Source organism: Coregonus clupeaformis, chromosome 2 (assembly GCF_020615455.1).
Source record: "Coregonus clupeaformis isolate EN_2021a chromosome 2, ASM2061545v1, whole genome shotgun sequence".
In the NCBI taxonomy this organism is placed as follows: Eukaryota; Metazoa; Chordata; class Actinopteri; order Salmoniformes; family Salmonidae; genus Coregonus; species Coregonus clupeaformis.
In genome coordinates this window covers 19073355-19090043 of record NC_059193.1, presented here as the reverse complement: position 1 = coordinate 19090043, position 16689 = coordinate 19073355, and the positions used below count along the sequence as shown (strand labels likewise).

Below are 16689 nucleotides of genomic sequence, written 5' to 3'. Positions count from 1 at the left end.
ATCATTTTTTGGTGAAGGAGAATGGAATTATTACATTTTCAAAAGGCTAAATGATCATTAGTGTTGGAAGTCGATACTTCCCCGACCTTTCACCTCAAGTCGTCAACAACGTCTAATGAGACATGTAATCATTTTGAAATGGTTATTCTCTACATGAGACACACCCCTGTCCATTTTTATTAACACATTTTGCTTTCCAACATGTTGCATCAGAGGTTATGTGTTTGGTTTTGGAACCCTCTCTTAGAAAAGAGAGACGTTACTTTGTTGATGTTTCATTTACTCTGTTCAGATGGAGTCTTTGCGATCACAGCAATGAGTAGGAGTAATTGTATAGCGTATTACTCATCTTTAATGCAGACCAGCATTGAGTTAATTAATTGGCACTACCCTCCACTGGTAGAAAACACTGACTGACTGACTCACTAACTCACTAAATATGTGTGCAACCTATAGGGGGTAATGTTCAAAGACTGGATGTCTATCCTCCATGACTCCTTTACCCCATCTCCCTGTCTTCATGCAGTCAGCTTGGCAGGACTGCAAGTATGAGACATTGGGGGAAAGTGTACGTGAATCACTCCCAGTGCTTCCACCTTTTAAAATATGAGGATGATAATAAGTGAAAGGTTATGTGCACCAGGAGGGAGTGGCTGTTTCTGTACATTCTGTTACTGTTAGGGGAAGAGAAGTGAAACAGTTGGAGTGTTCAGTCTGCAGTCTGAACCTTATGTGCTTGAAGATATGGCTTGTTGAGACGGCAAACGGAGCTTATGAAGTGTTTCAATCACACAAATGCAGGTTCCTAGTAGCTCAATGGATGAAGTGTGTGCAATTCTTCACTTTTAATTGGCAGAGGGCTGGAAGGTTTTGCCAGAAAGTTGAATGGAATGGTTGATAAGGAGGACAAGGACGATTTTATGAATTAAATCATCTAGGAGGATATAGGCATCCCCCTCACAGTATCTAAAGAAAAATGTGGCGTTGATCAAATCAAATCAAATCAAATTTTATTGGTCACATGCGCCGAATACAACAGGTGCAGACATTGCAGTGAAATGCTTACTTACAGCCCTTAACCAACAGTGCATTTATTTTAAACAAAAAAAGTAAGAATAAAACAACAACAACAAAAAAGTGTTGAGAAAAAAAGAGCAGAAGTAAAATAAAGTGACAGTAGGGAGGCTATATATACAGTAAAATAAAGTGACAGTAGGGAGGCTATATATACAGGGGGGTACCGTTGCAGAGTCAATGTGATTAATCTATTTGACAGACTAGACTGTGTGAACAAGTCCTGTTGGATAAGAAATCCTCTGGCCAAGTTGCAGGCGTAGACCCTGGCAAATAGTCCTTGATCACTTAAGGTATCATAATCGACAGCACTCAGGAGCCGTTCGGCCTGTGAATCATTCATGATAGGCATAAATAATGGAGCCTAGCAGCCAGTTATAGCAGCTGCAACTCGAAACAGTAGTGGCCTGAAACACAATATTTTCCCCTGTAAACGAATGTGTTTCACCTGCACCACACCGGGGCATCTAGGCCTGAGTGACAGGTTGAGCAGGAGAACGAAAAAATTCCTTCCTCCCTCCCTCCCTCCTGACCTCGCTTCCTCTTTCTCCGATGAATTTTTCACCAAGCCTCTTTGATATCTCTCCCCCAGGGGAGCTTGGGTAATGTAAACTATAAGCGCAAGGCGTAATTATTTCTCATAACCGTACTTCTTCTCTAATTAGTTCACTCCTCAGAACTGGGCCGTGCATTATTTACACATCAAGAGGACACGGGTTGGAAGATAAATATTCATTGTTTGTTGACTTTGCCGGGTCCCTCGGCTCTGCAAGTGCTGTCGTTTCCCGTCTTGTTTTTACATGGTACATAGCGCCCCAGCCGGGATGGCCGGCAAGGCCCCGCGTTAATTCTGATCCGTCTTTTTTTCTAATTTTCTGGATCCAGGGTCAGATCCACCACATCCTCATCCCAGACAGAGACCACAGAACAGCCCAAACCACTGATTCAGGATCAGATTAGTAAGCGGTCACTGTGGAGACACGTTGTAATCATAGTCTTATGAAAACTGCTCTTGGTTTTGGACAGTGTTAGTAAATATTCAGACTTAAAAAACTGATTTTCATCTGCCTTTGGAATGTGGGAAGGAAAATAGTTATAGAAAAGCAATTATAGTGCTCAAGTCATCAATTAGAAGGCTCTCAATTCAATTGCTATACGTTAATCCCCTCTCTCTGTCTAGGCATCTCAAAGCCTTTCCTACTGCGTCATCTTTAATGGACTGCAGCTCTTGAAAAGGCCCTGGATGGTGGCATTTGTTGGTAGTTCCTGCATGCTGCTTGTTTCAGAGTGGATTTACAAGAGCACGTGAGGTCTGTTTTTCCTGTCAATGGCAGGCATGAATAGACTCCTGTATCTCACCCCTCTTGGTGGTCCTGTGGCCTTGAAGCCCATTGTCTGCACAGTAAATGCCTGTGAGGGAAACTTGGGTTGGTTAAAACACTCAGCCAGTCCCATTGTGGACGTGATGCAGCTGTTCCTTTCCCATTTCCTATTGCGCCTCAGCAACCCACATCAACCCGCACTGCGGCAGAACCAACTGGAGGACTGAATAAGACTGAATAGAAAGGCTCAGGAGAAAGCAACTCGCAGTTGAGTTTTTATGTCTGGCAAATAATTACCATAATCACTGTCAACATTAATGGAGATTGCAACGCCAGAGAATTCAAACCCGGCTTTTTATCGAAGCACTAAACAGAGAATGCAAAGGCAAATGTCTGTTGTGATTTAAAGTGAACACTGTTTACTGGCATTGAAATGCATATGTGGGTTAGGGGATGAGATGTGATTGCGGAGTATGAGTGGAAACGCAGTATTCCTGGGCTAGACACAATTTGACACCATAATGTGTATGTCTCTATCTCTATTTATCTTTCTCTGTTACTCTCTTTCTCCCTGTCTCTCTCTGTCTCTCTCTTTCTCTCTGTCTCTCTCTTTCTCTGTCTCTCTGTCTCTCTTTCTTTCTGTCTCTCTCTCTGTCTCTCTCTCTCTTTCTTGTTCTCTTTCTCTCTCGCTCTCTCTCATTCTGATCAAATGAGGTAGATGCAAATAAGAAGTGTGTGTCTCCAGGCAGTAGTTGAACACTGTGTACACTGTGTAGACTAAGGTAGGGTTCAACTGAATATTATATATCTGATGGAATTCTAACCATGACATTCATAGTGTGTACAAACATAAACCTGCTCGCTCTGGATGGAACTGTCCCAGTCTAATGCATTGATAACTAAACTATACTCTTGGCACCAAACTAGCATTGATCTCTACAGTGTACCTGGTATAAATATAAGACTATACAGTATGTGAGTATGAAACACATGACATTTCAGCAACTCGCCTCTCCCGAGCTCTCTGCTGTTTTATGAAGAGCGGGAGGATGATCACTTGTCCCTACTGGGCACATATCTGTCAGAAAAGCGAGCAGGACGTTTCGCAGTGAACCTAATGGCTATAGCAGGCATTTTTTTTCATGGAAATGTTTTTGTTTCTCTCCAGGTGGAAATTACGCTCCAGGACATCAACGACAACCCACCTGTTTTCCCAAACGATCTTCTTGACGTGACTATCGAAGAGAACATCAGCGATGGCTTCAAGATAATGCAACTAACAGCCACAGACGCAGATGAGGTAAAGTCTCCCACGATTTATATTCTGTCTGTACCTGTTTGAATAAAACTCTGGGAGATACATTCCCCCTGTCCCCAAAGGGAAGGGTCAGCCAAAAAGCAGCCATTACAAAAAAAATTATTTACAAGGCATACCGTCGTTATCTCTGTGTTACCATCAAAATGTGTTTTTTGATGTACATTATGACTAGAGTATAAAGACAACCAGGGCTTAAGGGTGCATGGGTGGCGTTCATACACTACCGTTCAAAAGTTTGGGGTCACTTAGAAATGTCCTTGTTTTCGAAAGAAAAGCAATTTTTTTGTCCATTAAAATGACATCAAATTGATCAGAAATACAGTGTAGACATTATTAATGTTGTAAATGGCTATTGTAGCTGGAAACTGCTTTTTGTTTATGGAATATCTACATAGGCGTACAGAGGCCCATTATCAACAACCATCAGTCCTATGTTCCAATGGCACGTTGTGTTTGCTAATCCAAGTTTATCATTTTAAAAGGCTAATTGATCATTAGGAAACCCTTTTGCAATTATGTTAGCACAGCTGAAAACTGTTGTGCTGATTAAAGAAGCAATGAAACTGGCCTTCTTGAGACTAGTTGAGTATCTGGAGCATCAGCAATTGTGGGTTCGATTACAGGCTCAAAATGGCCAGAAACAAATAACTTTCTTCTGAAACTTGTCAGTCTATTCTTGTTCTGAGAAATGAAGGCTATTCCATGCGTGAAATTGCCAAGAAACTGAAGATCTCGTACAACGCTGTGTACTACTGCCTTCACAGAACAGCGCAAACTGGCTCTAACCAGAATAGAAAGAGGAGTGGGAGGCCCCGGTGCACAACTGAGCAAGAGGACAAATACATTAGAGTGTCTAGTTTGAGAAACAGACGCCTCACAGGTCCTCACCTGGCAGCTTCATTAAATAGTACCCGCAAAACACCAGTCTTAATGTCAACAGTGAAGAGGCGACTCCGGGATGCTGACCTTCTAGGCAGAGTTGCAAAGAAAAAGCCAGACTGGCCAATAAAAAGAAAAGATTAAGCTGGGCAAAAGAACACAGACACTGGACAGAGGAAGATTGTGGGAAAAAAAGTGTTATGGACAGACTAATCGAAGTTTGAGGTGTTTGGATCACAAAGAAGAACATTTGTGAGACTCAGACCAAATGAAAAGATGCTGGAGGAGTGCTTGATGCCACCTGTTAAGCATGGTGGAGGCAATGTGATGGTCTGGGAGTGCTTTTGTGGTGGTAAAGTGGGAGATTTGTATAGGGTAAAAGGGATCTTGAAGAAGGAAGGCTATCACTCCATTTTGAAACGCCATGCCATACCCTGTGGACGGTGCTTGATTGGAGCCAATTTCCTCCTACAACAGGACAATGACCCAAAGCACAGCTCCTAACTATGCAATAACTATAGTAGCCAGCACAGTCACCGGATCTCAACCCAATTGAGCTGTTGTGGGAGCAGCTTCACCGTATGGTACGTAAGAAGTGCCCATCAAGCCAATCCAACTTGTGAGATGTGCTTCAGGAAGCATGGGGTGATTACCTCAACAAATTGACAACTAGATTGCCAAAGGTCTGCAAGGCTGTAATTGCTGCAAATGAAAGATTCTTTGACGAAAGCGAAGTTTGAAGGACACAATTATTTCAATGAAAAATCATTATTTCTAACTTTGTCAATGACTACATTTCCTATGCATTTTGCTATATTTCCTATTCAAACTCATTTCATGTATGTTTTCATGGAAAACAAGGACATTTCTAAGTGACCCCAAACTTTTGAACGGTAGTGTAAATGTAAAGCGCTCAACCTCCTAAATACATTCCAATGCTCTTATATGCGTGTATTGACCTCAAGAAACTCGGAAAATAAAACCTGGAAATGAGCTGATGTGATCCTCTGTTAGGGGATTTTCAAAGAGAAAAAAGTGGCTGCAGGAAGATTTTTTTTTACTGATACCCAGCATTTTTTTCAGTCCAAGTCATGCGCTCTGCAATTCTCCTACCAAATATCCGACCACAGCTTGAAGTTCTCTTGGAGCAGTCGGAGCACTTTTGCTTTCTCTCTTACACACACACACACACACACACACACACACACACACACACGGTCCCCAGTGATTGTGAGTTTTGACGTTACCTAAGAGGAGCCACAAGTGTGACAAAGCCCTGAGGAGAGAGGCTAAAGATTGCCTCCTCGCACCGGGCAGATTGTCCCTCCACAGCCTCTGTAGTACACATTACATCACTGGCTTCGCCCTCGATTAGGAAAAGGCTCCATCTTTCGCAGCTTAGGCAGGATGTGGACATAAAATCCAGCACTGAGCGAAAATCAGGCCCTCCCAGCATCTCCAAGGCCTGCGGTTACTCAGCCCTGCCAATGAGACAAGGGAACTGAATGGAAAGAACTGGGGCCATTGCGAGGAGGGATTAGTGTGTGAGAGAATATGGACTCATACTTAATGTTAACTTATGAGGCCACACATTTTTATTGCACAGCTGTTACCTCACCAACCTCGCCAGTTAGAATGTGAGAAAAATCATGCACAATCCATTTCTGAAATGGTCATTGTATTCAGAATATAACATTGACTTTAAATCCTGGAGTTAGGTCAATATTTTGACTAATAGGGCATTTTAAGGACATCATTTGAGTAAATTCTCTTGGACTCAAGTGAACTTGACCTCAGATCTCTAATATTGAATGATTTGATATATGGTATTGAATTGGATGGACAGTTTCTGTCAGTTTCTTTCTCACTTTTTCCTCATTGCAAAATCAAAGGGGAAGAAGGACTTGAGCTGTGTTTCAGTAGTATCGAATAGCTTCCTTCCCTTGCCTCCTCTCCTTCACAACCACTGATCCAAAAGTATCTTCAGGGAAAAGCAATATGATGAAACCTATCCAGTCTTTTTACCTATTATGGGTCATGAATATAATTATAGAAGGAAAAGGCACTAGTTTACAGTATTGGGACGCAGCCTCAGACGAAGTAGTTGCACTCAGATATGATCATTAAACGAACTCCAGCGGGACCATACAATATGGAATTACTATGGAGAAAGAGATGTTTATCCAGAACTTAAACACAGAAATGAATAGGTCACTAAATAGTAGGAGCATAGCATTTAGGTTCCAGCTATTTCGGTCCAGATAGGGCCGGCCAATTTTTGCCCACATCCTAACGCAGGAAACTTAAGTTGCCCTGACGCTAAGCGTACGGAACACATTCGGTCCCGATTCAGAAAGCCACATGTGTGATCCACGGAGGCGTAGCCAAGCGCGGCAAGCTGTTAGCCAGCTGACTGGCTGAATTCAGACATCATAATGATCCCATCCAATTTAATAGTGCTACATGTGGGATTCATGTGTGAGCATATTAAAATGCTGTTTCTACCCATCCGTTTTTCGCTACACCCATTTCCACCCTCGGTTGCATTCAGTTTGGAAAATAAAAAATATGAAAGCTTTGCTCGCTCCCGTAATGGAGGCCTCTCTAGGAGAAGAAAATAAAAAAATAGCTTCTTTTTTTGGAGAGAACATTCTCGTTTTATTAGCATTCTGACATAGTGGAAAATATGCAGGTACCAGGAGCGAGCTTAACTAAGAAAGTATCTAGAACAAGAAGCAAAACAACAACGTAACAGCCAAAAAGACTGCTGAAAATACATATGACTTAGACTGAAGTGGGTTGCTACAAGACAGTTACTATAGCCTTGTATGATGCACCCCAAATGTAAATACAAAGACTCATTTCCTAAAACAACAGTTTCAGAGTACATCATTATGCTGTAAGTACATAATTAGATTGATGCATTGTAAATAGGGCATTAGGACACATCACCTCTCAACACGTTGCTGTGAGTTTGACTTTTAACACCTGTGTTGTGACTGGCTCACACGGCCTAGTCGTGTTTCAGGGAATTCAGTCTCCCGACAGCTCTATGAGCCTCTCACCTCCCCCCGAGCTGCTGCTGCTGAAACTCATCTGCTAAATGAGTTTCCTTGTGCCCAAGTCTGGCCCGGAATCCTGCTCTTTAATTGGTTGGTCCCCCCCCTTCTTCCCACTGTGCCTTGGGATGGCTGTAAACTAGTCAAAGTATTTCCTAGGGAAGGTCAGGGGAACGGTCAGTGTCAGGGGGAGACGACGGACCCCCTACTCCTCTCCCCTCTCCTCCTCTTTTCCCCTGTCCTCTCTCCTTTTGAACCCTATCAGATAATTAATTGGCAGACGAAGGGTGTTCGGTTCCGTTTTGCAGCCCAGGTGGCTGATGGGAATCCCAGATCCAGCGTTCTGATTGAAAGGCCTGTTAGATAAAAAAGAAACACACTCTCTGGGTCTGGGTCTGAGAATGGGCTCTCTAGAAATGAGGCTAATTCACAATGATGGGGGTTTTGTCCTTGGTAAACTAGTATTAAACTATTACTATTTACTAAATGGGAGATATGAGAAGTGGTGGAACATTATTAAAAATATATTGCATCAACTCCTTTTTATTGTATATTGGCAAGATCAAAAGTACACATGAAATCAAAAATGCTTTTAGCTTTTGTCCAGTCGAAACAAAAGACCTTGGTTGAAAAGTAGTAGCTTTTGAAGTTTTAGTTTTTTTCCTCACTTAGCATCAGACATCAGGAGATAGTCGTCTGCTCTGGTATTGTCCTCAGTACAAACATAAATGTCAAGATCTGTCGACACTGTTATTGAGTTTTCATATCGCATTCAGTCCTCTACTCCAATTGCAAAGGACCGCTATGGCTTTCACATGTGTACTGGGTTGTACTTGTCTAAAGTATCAAGGGATCTATTCGTTGCGTTTATAGAATAACTCTATAACCCCAGTTCAAAGACCAAGGGTACGGCCCAAGAGAATACTGCCATTCAGCTCCTGTGAGTTTTTTTCACCAGTATGACCATTGTATTCTGAGGGGAGCTTGCTATGTGATGCATTTGCATAAACTACAATGTTGTAGTGTTTTTACTATATTTCACTCATTGAGATGTATAATATTATAATGTCTACTCTGCAGTTATCCCTAGAAAAAAGTATTTGGTTAAAGTGTGAAAGTGAGCAGTGGGTGGTTGTGAACATGAATTTCACTCTCACCAAGAGTAATAGTATTATGATGTCCCTCTCCCTTTAGGACTGAACATTGACTAACCTTATGTTAATCATCAACGTCTCATGTTAAAGCCTCATAATAAAAAGTATATACAGAATCTTTATACTTTAGAAATAATCAATCACATTTGTATTTCTTCAGGGTCCTAATGCGCTGGTGACCTACACCATCATCAGCGGTGCCGATGACAGTTTCCGGATCGACCCGGAATCGGGGGACCTGATTGCCACCAAGAGACTGGACCGGGAACGTCGCTCCAAGTATTCCTTGCTGGTCCGAGCTGACGATGGGAAGCAATCCTCGGATATGAGGCTGAACATCACCGTCAGTGATGTCAACGATCACACGCCGAAATTCTCTCGTGGAACTTACTCTTTCGACATTCCCGAGGACATGGCGCCAGGTATAAGGCTTACTGTAACTTGGGGTTGCTTGTAACTGCCAGGTTCTTTCATGCTTACTCAGATTGTGAAAGGTCCCAAATTAATTTCTGCAAAGCTTTATGCCATTCCTCTTGAATGCGGTGTATCTGTATCTAAAAGGCTTTTAATGCAGGATGTTTTCTAGTTAGCTAGGTCAACAGGGACATTGAATCAAACTGTGGCACTTTGAAATATGAAATATGTATTTTTTTAATATGGCAGTTGAAGGGGTTGGTTGGCAAACGTGAGGGAATCCCAATCCAACAATCCAAAAAGCCCTCTCAAATCCTCAGTGTCTGACTGTCTGTGTCTTGACTTGTCAGGCTCCATCGTGGCGGCTATCCTGGCCAGTGACTCGGACTCTGGGGTGAACGGCGAGATCACGTACTCCCTGGAGGATGACGATGAGTACGAGACCTTCCTGCTCAACCCCATCACGGGGGTCTTCAACGTCACGCGGCCTCTGGACTACGAATCCCAGCAGTACTACATCCTGACCGTGAGGGCCCAGGACGGCGGTGGTCAGGCCAGCACGGTCAGGGTCTACTTCAACGTCCTGGACGTCAATGACAACCCACCCGTCTTCAACACCACCGCCTACAGCACCTCGGTCACCGAGAGCCTCCCCCCTGGCTCCAGTATCATCACCGTAGGGGCCAGTGATGCAGATGATGGTATGTTTTTGCTTTGTGTCAGTTGCTGATGTCCACAAGAGGGTAATTTGTCACAGCAATGATGTAAATGGATGGTTCACTGAAAATGCCGGTAGACACTATAAAAGCCTGCCCTCGAGGAACCCCCCTTCGAGCCAATTATGCCTTTTTTGTCAACATTCGAACAGTCTAATAAATAAATGGCATATATGCTATCGGAAAAATAATCATTTGGTTGTGTTTATGAAGGTCTTAGGTAACATAGAATACAAAAATAAAATTATTTCAAAGAACATAATAGCATTTTCATTCATTTATGTTACTGTAGGTTATATGTAAAAACTAAAAACCACTAAAATCACCACAATTCAAGAGTTAAATCCATCACAAAGAAACCATTATAATTTTGTTTTGGCAGGTCTTAAAGGGGCAGTGCAGTCAAAAATATTTTTTGGGGCAGGCCTGATATTTCCTCACTATGAGGTTGAAATAACACTGAAATTGTGAAAATTTTCATAATGCCCTTTTAGTGTAAGAGCTTTTTGGAGAGAAAAATACTACCTGGAATTTCAGCCTGTTCAGGTGGGATGGCGTTTTTGGCCCACAGCCAAAAACACAATCTGATCTGATTATTCTGCATAGAGATCCAATAAAATTACTGATTATTATATGTTTTTCTGACCAATGACCAGTCGTTTTTTATTTGCATATGTATCCTCCTACTTTGAAGGGGTAAGCGGGGTAGGCTCTATAGCCTAGACAATCCTATCTGCCAATCCGGGCTGTATATGTAAATATATTTACATTTGTATCAACACGCCCACATCTTCAGACTGAGCATTTCAATGGCTAAGGAAGCTCAGGGAAATAAATGACGAAGAATATATTTGTTCTTTTCATGAAATAAACACTCAGTGATTTATTAGACATACAGTGATGATTTAAACATACAAAGACTGCATTGGGGCTTTGAGAAACATGTAAAAAAGAAATCAACAGAATAGCATATTTTAAAGCGGCAATCAGCAGTTAAAAAAATAACAAAGCGTTCTAACAAAAACGAAACGGGGGGATGGGGCTGGAGAAATGTAATCACTCTCAAATTCAAAGACAATGGATGCAAGGACTGACCATCCATGATATCAAAATTATGTTGTTAGGCTATACAGTGTTTGTTAACGTTAACTTTTTTTACAAACACTGGAATAAAAAGCTTATTTTGGGTTCTGATGGGGTACGACAGTTGAATTTAGCTCATGAACCATTTATAAGTTACATTCTTCAAGAATCAATAGCTATGTATCATTAATTTATAAGTCCAAAAATAGATGTAGCAATTGCTGATTGCCGCTTAAAGTGTTATTATATTACTAGTATTTGCTGCCGCGTGTTCATGCATGGAACGGCGGTAATTCTTGGAAGTGATATTTTGAAATAGAGCTCACCTCTTCAATTTTGAGATTTGACAAAGGTAAGAGCCCCTTGTCTTTAGGGAACTATTATTATATATGTGAAATAGGTTTCGATATATGTTTAGGTTTAGTTTCGATGGGCCATCAGCTGCACAGGCTGACTACCGGTGAATGACTGGTATTGAATGAGGGACAGAAAAAAATGACATGTCCTCTAAAAACTGCATATAGCAAAAATTCTGTTTGTGATATTAATATTCTAACAACGACAGTGAGTTATATAGACGTATTTAGGAAAAGTCAAGGACGGGGGGACATGACTTTAAAAATGGCAGAGTAATTACAAATGTAAATTTGTTTTGCGTCCACATGACGGTCTCGGCTTTTGTAATTTTGACATGGTTTTCCACCATGTTGGTCATTGTAGCTGTGTTGCAACATTTTGCTGATGCAATTTCATCCACTGCTAGGGGTAAATATATCAACCACAATTACATATAATATGCAAGGCCTGTAACTCTTTTTGTATGACATCAACACCTGTTTTGATAATGCTGTAATGATAATGATAAGGCAGTTCGCTATACATAATATTAGCCATACATTTATTTTCAATTTGTATTTCCTATCACATTAGAATCACATTGTGAAATATGGTCCAGTGGGCCTATAATCAAATGGCTTGAGGTGCTCGTCCATTTCAGGTGGTTACGGTTAGGCTGCTTCATGCTATTATAACAGCCCTACCGTCCCTCGCTGACTGCAATTACCGCTCCGACCAGACCAGGCCTAATGTGGTTGCTGTGACCCAAATTCCTGGGGCAGAAGCCTGCCTTGTTTCTCCCAACGTCAGGCTTCCTCTACTCCACTGTCCACTCGCTCTCATTGACCCTCACTTTTGATAGTCAGTCAGCGTTTTCTCAACGTTCTCTCTGTGTTATCGCCACCACTGAACATCATTGTTAGCACTTCCTGAAGTTCCTCAATCCTTGACCCCTGTAGACGTGGTTGTAAACTGGGGATGGAAGTAGACTTGGCCTTTTGATAAGGGATTGCTTGTGTACAGTAAACTCAGCTGGAGTGTGGGAAGGTGCCAGGCGGCTCTCCACATGAATACCCCAATGACTTGAATTACAGCCGCTCAATTTAAGTTCAGTTTTCCCCGGCTCCAGGGGAGGACTGAGGATTAGGCTAGATTTCAAGGTCTGATAGTTTGCATTTGTGCAGTTACTGTAGTTAATTATGTCATTGAAATGAATGTTTCGATTGTGAGAGAAATCCGAAATTGTAGAATGCGGCCTATCAGTAAAGGAGATTATTTTAAATTGCTGTGCTGTGTCTCACGCTGCATAAAAGCATTGTCTGTTTGGAGGAAGAAAGTGGAAGGCTGGTGAGCTGCAATTGTTTGTGTGAAGACAATTTGTGGAAATGCATGTTGATAGCAATTATAAACTGGGTGGTTCAAGCCCTGAATGCTGATTGGCTGACAGCCGTGGTATATCAGGCCATATACCACGGGTATGACAAAACATTAATTTTTACTGCTCTAATTATGTTGGTAACCAGTTTATAATAGCAGTAAGGCACCTCGGGGGTTTGTGGTATATGGCCAATATACCACGGCTAAGGGCTGTATCCAGGCACTCCACGTTGCGTAGTGCGTAAGAACAGTCCTTAGCCATGGTATATTGGACATATACCACATCTCATCGTGCCTTATTGCTTAAATATACAATTCTAATTCAAACATACAGTTTGTAACAGTCATAGCTAAACAACCCAATATCAGTAGATGCCAGTCAAAAGGATCTACACTTGATTTGTTCTAGGAACAGTGCAGTATATCACATGTGACATGTTCTCGGGGCTATTTTAAGGTAATCTAATCCTAACTTTTCAAGATGAATACTTTGTCTTGAAACATAAGGGTCCATTATACTGTAACTCCCCCTACCCTAAAAAAACTGCTGAAGAAAGTACACAAAGCTTCTTCAGAACTTCACATTTTCTACTACAAGTAACTAACTCAAGATAACTAACTCCAAATCTATTGCTATTGCTTGTCTTCCAGGTCCGAATGCCCAGCTACTCTATACCATCGCATCAGGAGATCCTCAGGGCCAGTTTGACATCACCAAAGTGGGGGTACTCCAGACCAGAAAGGCCTTGGACCGGGAGGCCCAGTCCTTTTACAACCTGGTGGTCACTGTCCACGACCTGGCCCTCGCCCCCATGACCCGCTACACCAGCACGGCCCAGGTGTCCATTATCCTGCTGGACATCAATGACTGCCCGCCAACCTTCACCTCCCAGAAGAGGACCTATATCCAGGAGAATACTCCAGTCGACACAGTGGTCTTCACGGCCCAGGCCATTGATGCAGACAGCGGGCCCAACAGCTACGTAGAGTACTCCCTGAAAGGCCCCTTTAGGAATACGTTCAGCATAGGAACTATCGATGGAGACGTGAGGCTGGTGGGCGAACTGGACCGGGAGGAGATGTCGAATTATACATTGACGGTGGTGGCCACGGATAAGGGCGAGCCTCCGCTGTCTTCAGCCATGGATGTGACAATGCTGGTGCTGGACGTTAACGATAATACGCCCAGTTTCTCACAGAACATCTACGATATCGAGATCCAGGAGAACATGCTGACTGGCACCGACGTCATCCATGTGTTTGCCAGCGACGCTGATGAGGGAACCAACGGGCAGATCCGCTTCTCCATTGCCGGGGGCAACACCAACTCAGATTTCAGGATTGATTCTGTCACCGGGGTCATCTCGGTGGCCAAGCAGCTGGACCGCGAGGTGCAGTCGTCTTATTCGTTGGTGGTCCAGGCGGCCGACCGCGGAAGCAGCCCAAGGGTGGACCGCGCCACGGTCAACATGGTGCTATTGGATGTGAACGACTGCCCGCCGGTGTTCGAGCTCTCTCCTTACTCTGTGAACGTTCAGGAGAACGTGGGGAGTCTCCCCAGGAACATACTACAGGTCAGTGTGGTCTTTCTCTTTTAGTCAACCATTCTAGATGGTTATGGTCAAACAGTATTGACATTTCTGGACTGGGCTTTGAGTCCCATAAACAAAGAACTAATTCATATGCCAGGCCTAAGACCTTCAACGAGCTAATGGCTTAACTACATTTGTAGGAATATTAACCCAATAAGTATGTGTATGGTATCCATTTACAAAAACATAAAGCATGGTGGTCCTGTTTTTGCGAATTATCATTGAAAATAGGCGATTAAACCGATAAATAAATCTGTTCTGCTTGTTTCACTCTTTTTTGGATAAAAAATTATTGCTTTAGAAAATATCATTGGGATATGAAATTCTACAGAATTAACCTGTTGGACCGTTACAATCCAAAAACCAAATTGAACTAAATGAGTTCTCGAAACAACCTGTCTCCACTTCAGTGAGCAGCCACGAAAATAAAGTGTAGTGTGCCTGTATACTGTACCAACGAGGAAATGAGTCTGCAGCTGTATGGGAACAGCTCCAGCGGCGGTGGGTTGCCACACAAGAACACGTCCCTGTGCCAACCTGGCTGTGGCCCTCTATCTGTGCCCCAGCGGGCAGGAAGGGCAGCGCCTGTACTGCGCTGGCACTCACTAATGAGTCCTTTCAGTCTCAAGATTTATGCCCAACCTCGCAGTATAAGGAGAAGGGCTTGGGAAAGACCAATATCAGATTTGAATGGTCCCATTTTTCAGGCAATATTAGGTATTGTTATTTTTTTTGAATCTCTGAAATAGTTTATATTTTTACTCTAGGTTATGGCGAGGGATGATGACCTGGGTTCCAATGGCCAGCTGAATTACATGCTGAGCGGTGGGAACGAGGAAGGAGCCTTTAGTCTGTCGTCCAATGGTCAGCTTATCCTCACCCAGACCCTGGACCGCGAGGCGCAGGGGAAATACACCCTCGTCATCACGGCAACCGACTCAGGTAAGAACACAGCAGAGAAACCTATGAGGGCGGTCAAAGTAAAATCATCTTGAAATGTTTCAAGTATTTCAACACGACAGCATGAAGATGGATAGCGACTGCTATGTTTTATTATGTCTTATCATCCATTGGTGCTCTGAAGTATGGCGCTCCTGTGCAAATGCATACCATATTCCAAATGTTAGTGTCTATCATCTCCTTGAAAAGGGAGCATATATCTGGCGAAGGAAGAGCGCTACTCTTTTGGATGCATCTGTGTTGCATCACATGGTCATAGACCAAAATATCCTGACATAGAACACATATCTGAACAGACCATGGATTTCACACTACAAGCTATGCATTGTTTTCTTCGAGCAAATGAATATAAACATGCATTATTTCAGGCTTTTAACATACGCTGAGTGTACAAAACATTAGGAACACCTAATCTTTCCATGACATAGACTGACCAGGAGAATCCAGGTGAAAGCTATGATCCCTTATTGATGACACTTGTTTAATCCACTTCAATCAGTGTAGGTGAAGGGAAGGATTTTTAAGCCTTGAGACAATTGAGACATGGATTATGTAAAGTGAGGGAAAAAAGTATTTGATCCCCTGCTGATTTTGTACGTTTGCCCACTGACAAAGACAGGATCAGTCTATAATTTTAATGGTAGGTTTATTTGAACAGTGAGAGACAGAATAACAACAACAAAATCCAGAAAAACGCATGTCACAAATGTTATAAATTGATTTGCATTTTAATGAGGGAAATAAGTATTTGATCCCTCTGCAAAACATGAATTAGTACTTGGTGGCAAAACCCTTGTTGGCAATCACAGTGGTCAGACATTTCTTGTAGTTGGCCACCAGGTTTGCACACATCTCAGGAGGGATTTTGTCCCACTCCTCTTTGCAGATCTTCTCCAAGTCATTAAGGTTTCGAGGCTGACATTTGGCAACTCGAACCTTCAGCTCCCTCCACAGATTTTCTATGGGATTAAGGTCTAGATACTGGCTAGGCCACTCCAGGACCTTAATGTGCTTCTTCCTGAGCCACTCCTTTGTTGCCTTGGCCGTGTGTTTTGGGTCATTGTCATGCTGGAGTACCCATCCACGACCCATTTTCAATGCCCTGGCTGAGGGAAGGAGGTTCTCACCCAAAATTTGACGGTACATGACTCCGTCCATCGTCCCTTTGATGCGGTGAACTTGTCCTGTCCCCTTAGCAGAAAAACACCCCCAAAGCATAATGTTTCCACCTCCATGTTTGACGGTGGGGATGATGTTCTTGGGGTCATAGGCAGCATTCCTCCTCCTCCAAATACGGTGAGTTGAGTTGATGCCAAAGAGCTCGATTTTGGTCTCATCTGACCACAACACTTTCACCCAGTTCTCCTCTGAATCATTCAGATGTTCATTGGCAAACTTCAGACGG

General features: G+C 42.7%; 1 protein-coding gene across 1 annotated transcript in view; it reads left to right on the top strand.

Annotated features, from left to right (window-relative positions):
- Positions 1–16689, top strand: part of LOC121534178 (protocadherin Fat 4-like) — a 102867-nt gene that overhangs the window by 52796 nt on the left and 33382 nt on the right. The window contains exons 2-6 of the mRNA XM_041840722.2: positions 3565–3696; positions 8967–9228; positions 9571–9921; positions 13384–14306; positions 15092–15266. Coding sequence (XP_041696656.2) covers positions 3565–3696; positions 8967–9228; positions 9571–9921; positions 13384–14306; positions 15092–15266 — 1843 coding nt within the window. The remainder of the gene's footprint in view (positions 1–3564; positions 3697–8966; positions 9229–9570; positions 9922–13383; positions 14307–15091; positions 15267–16689) is intronic.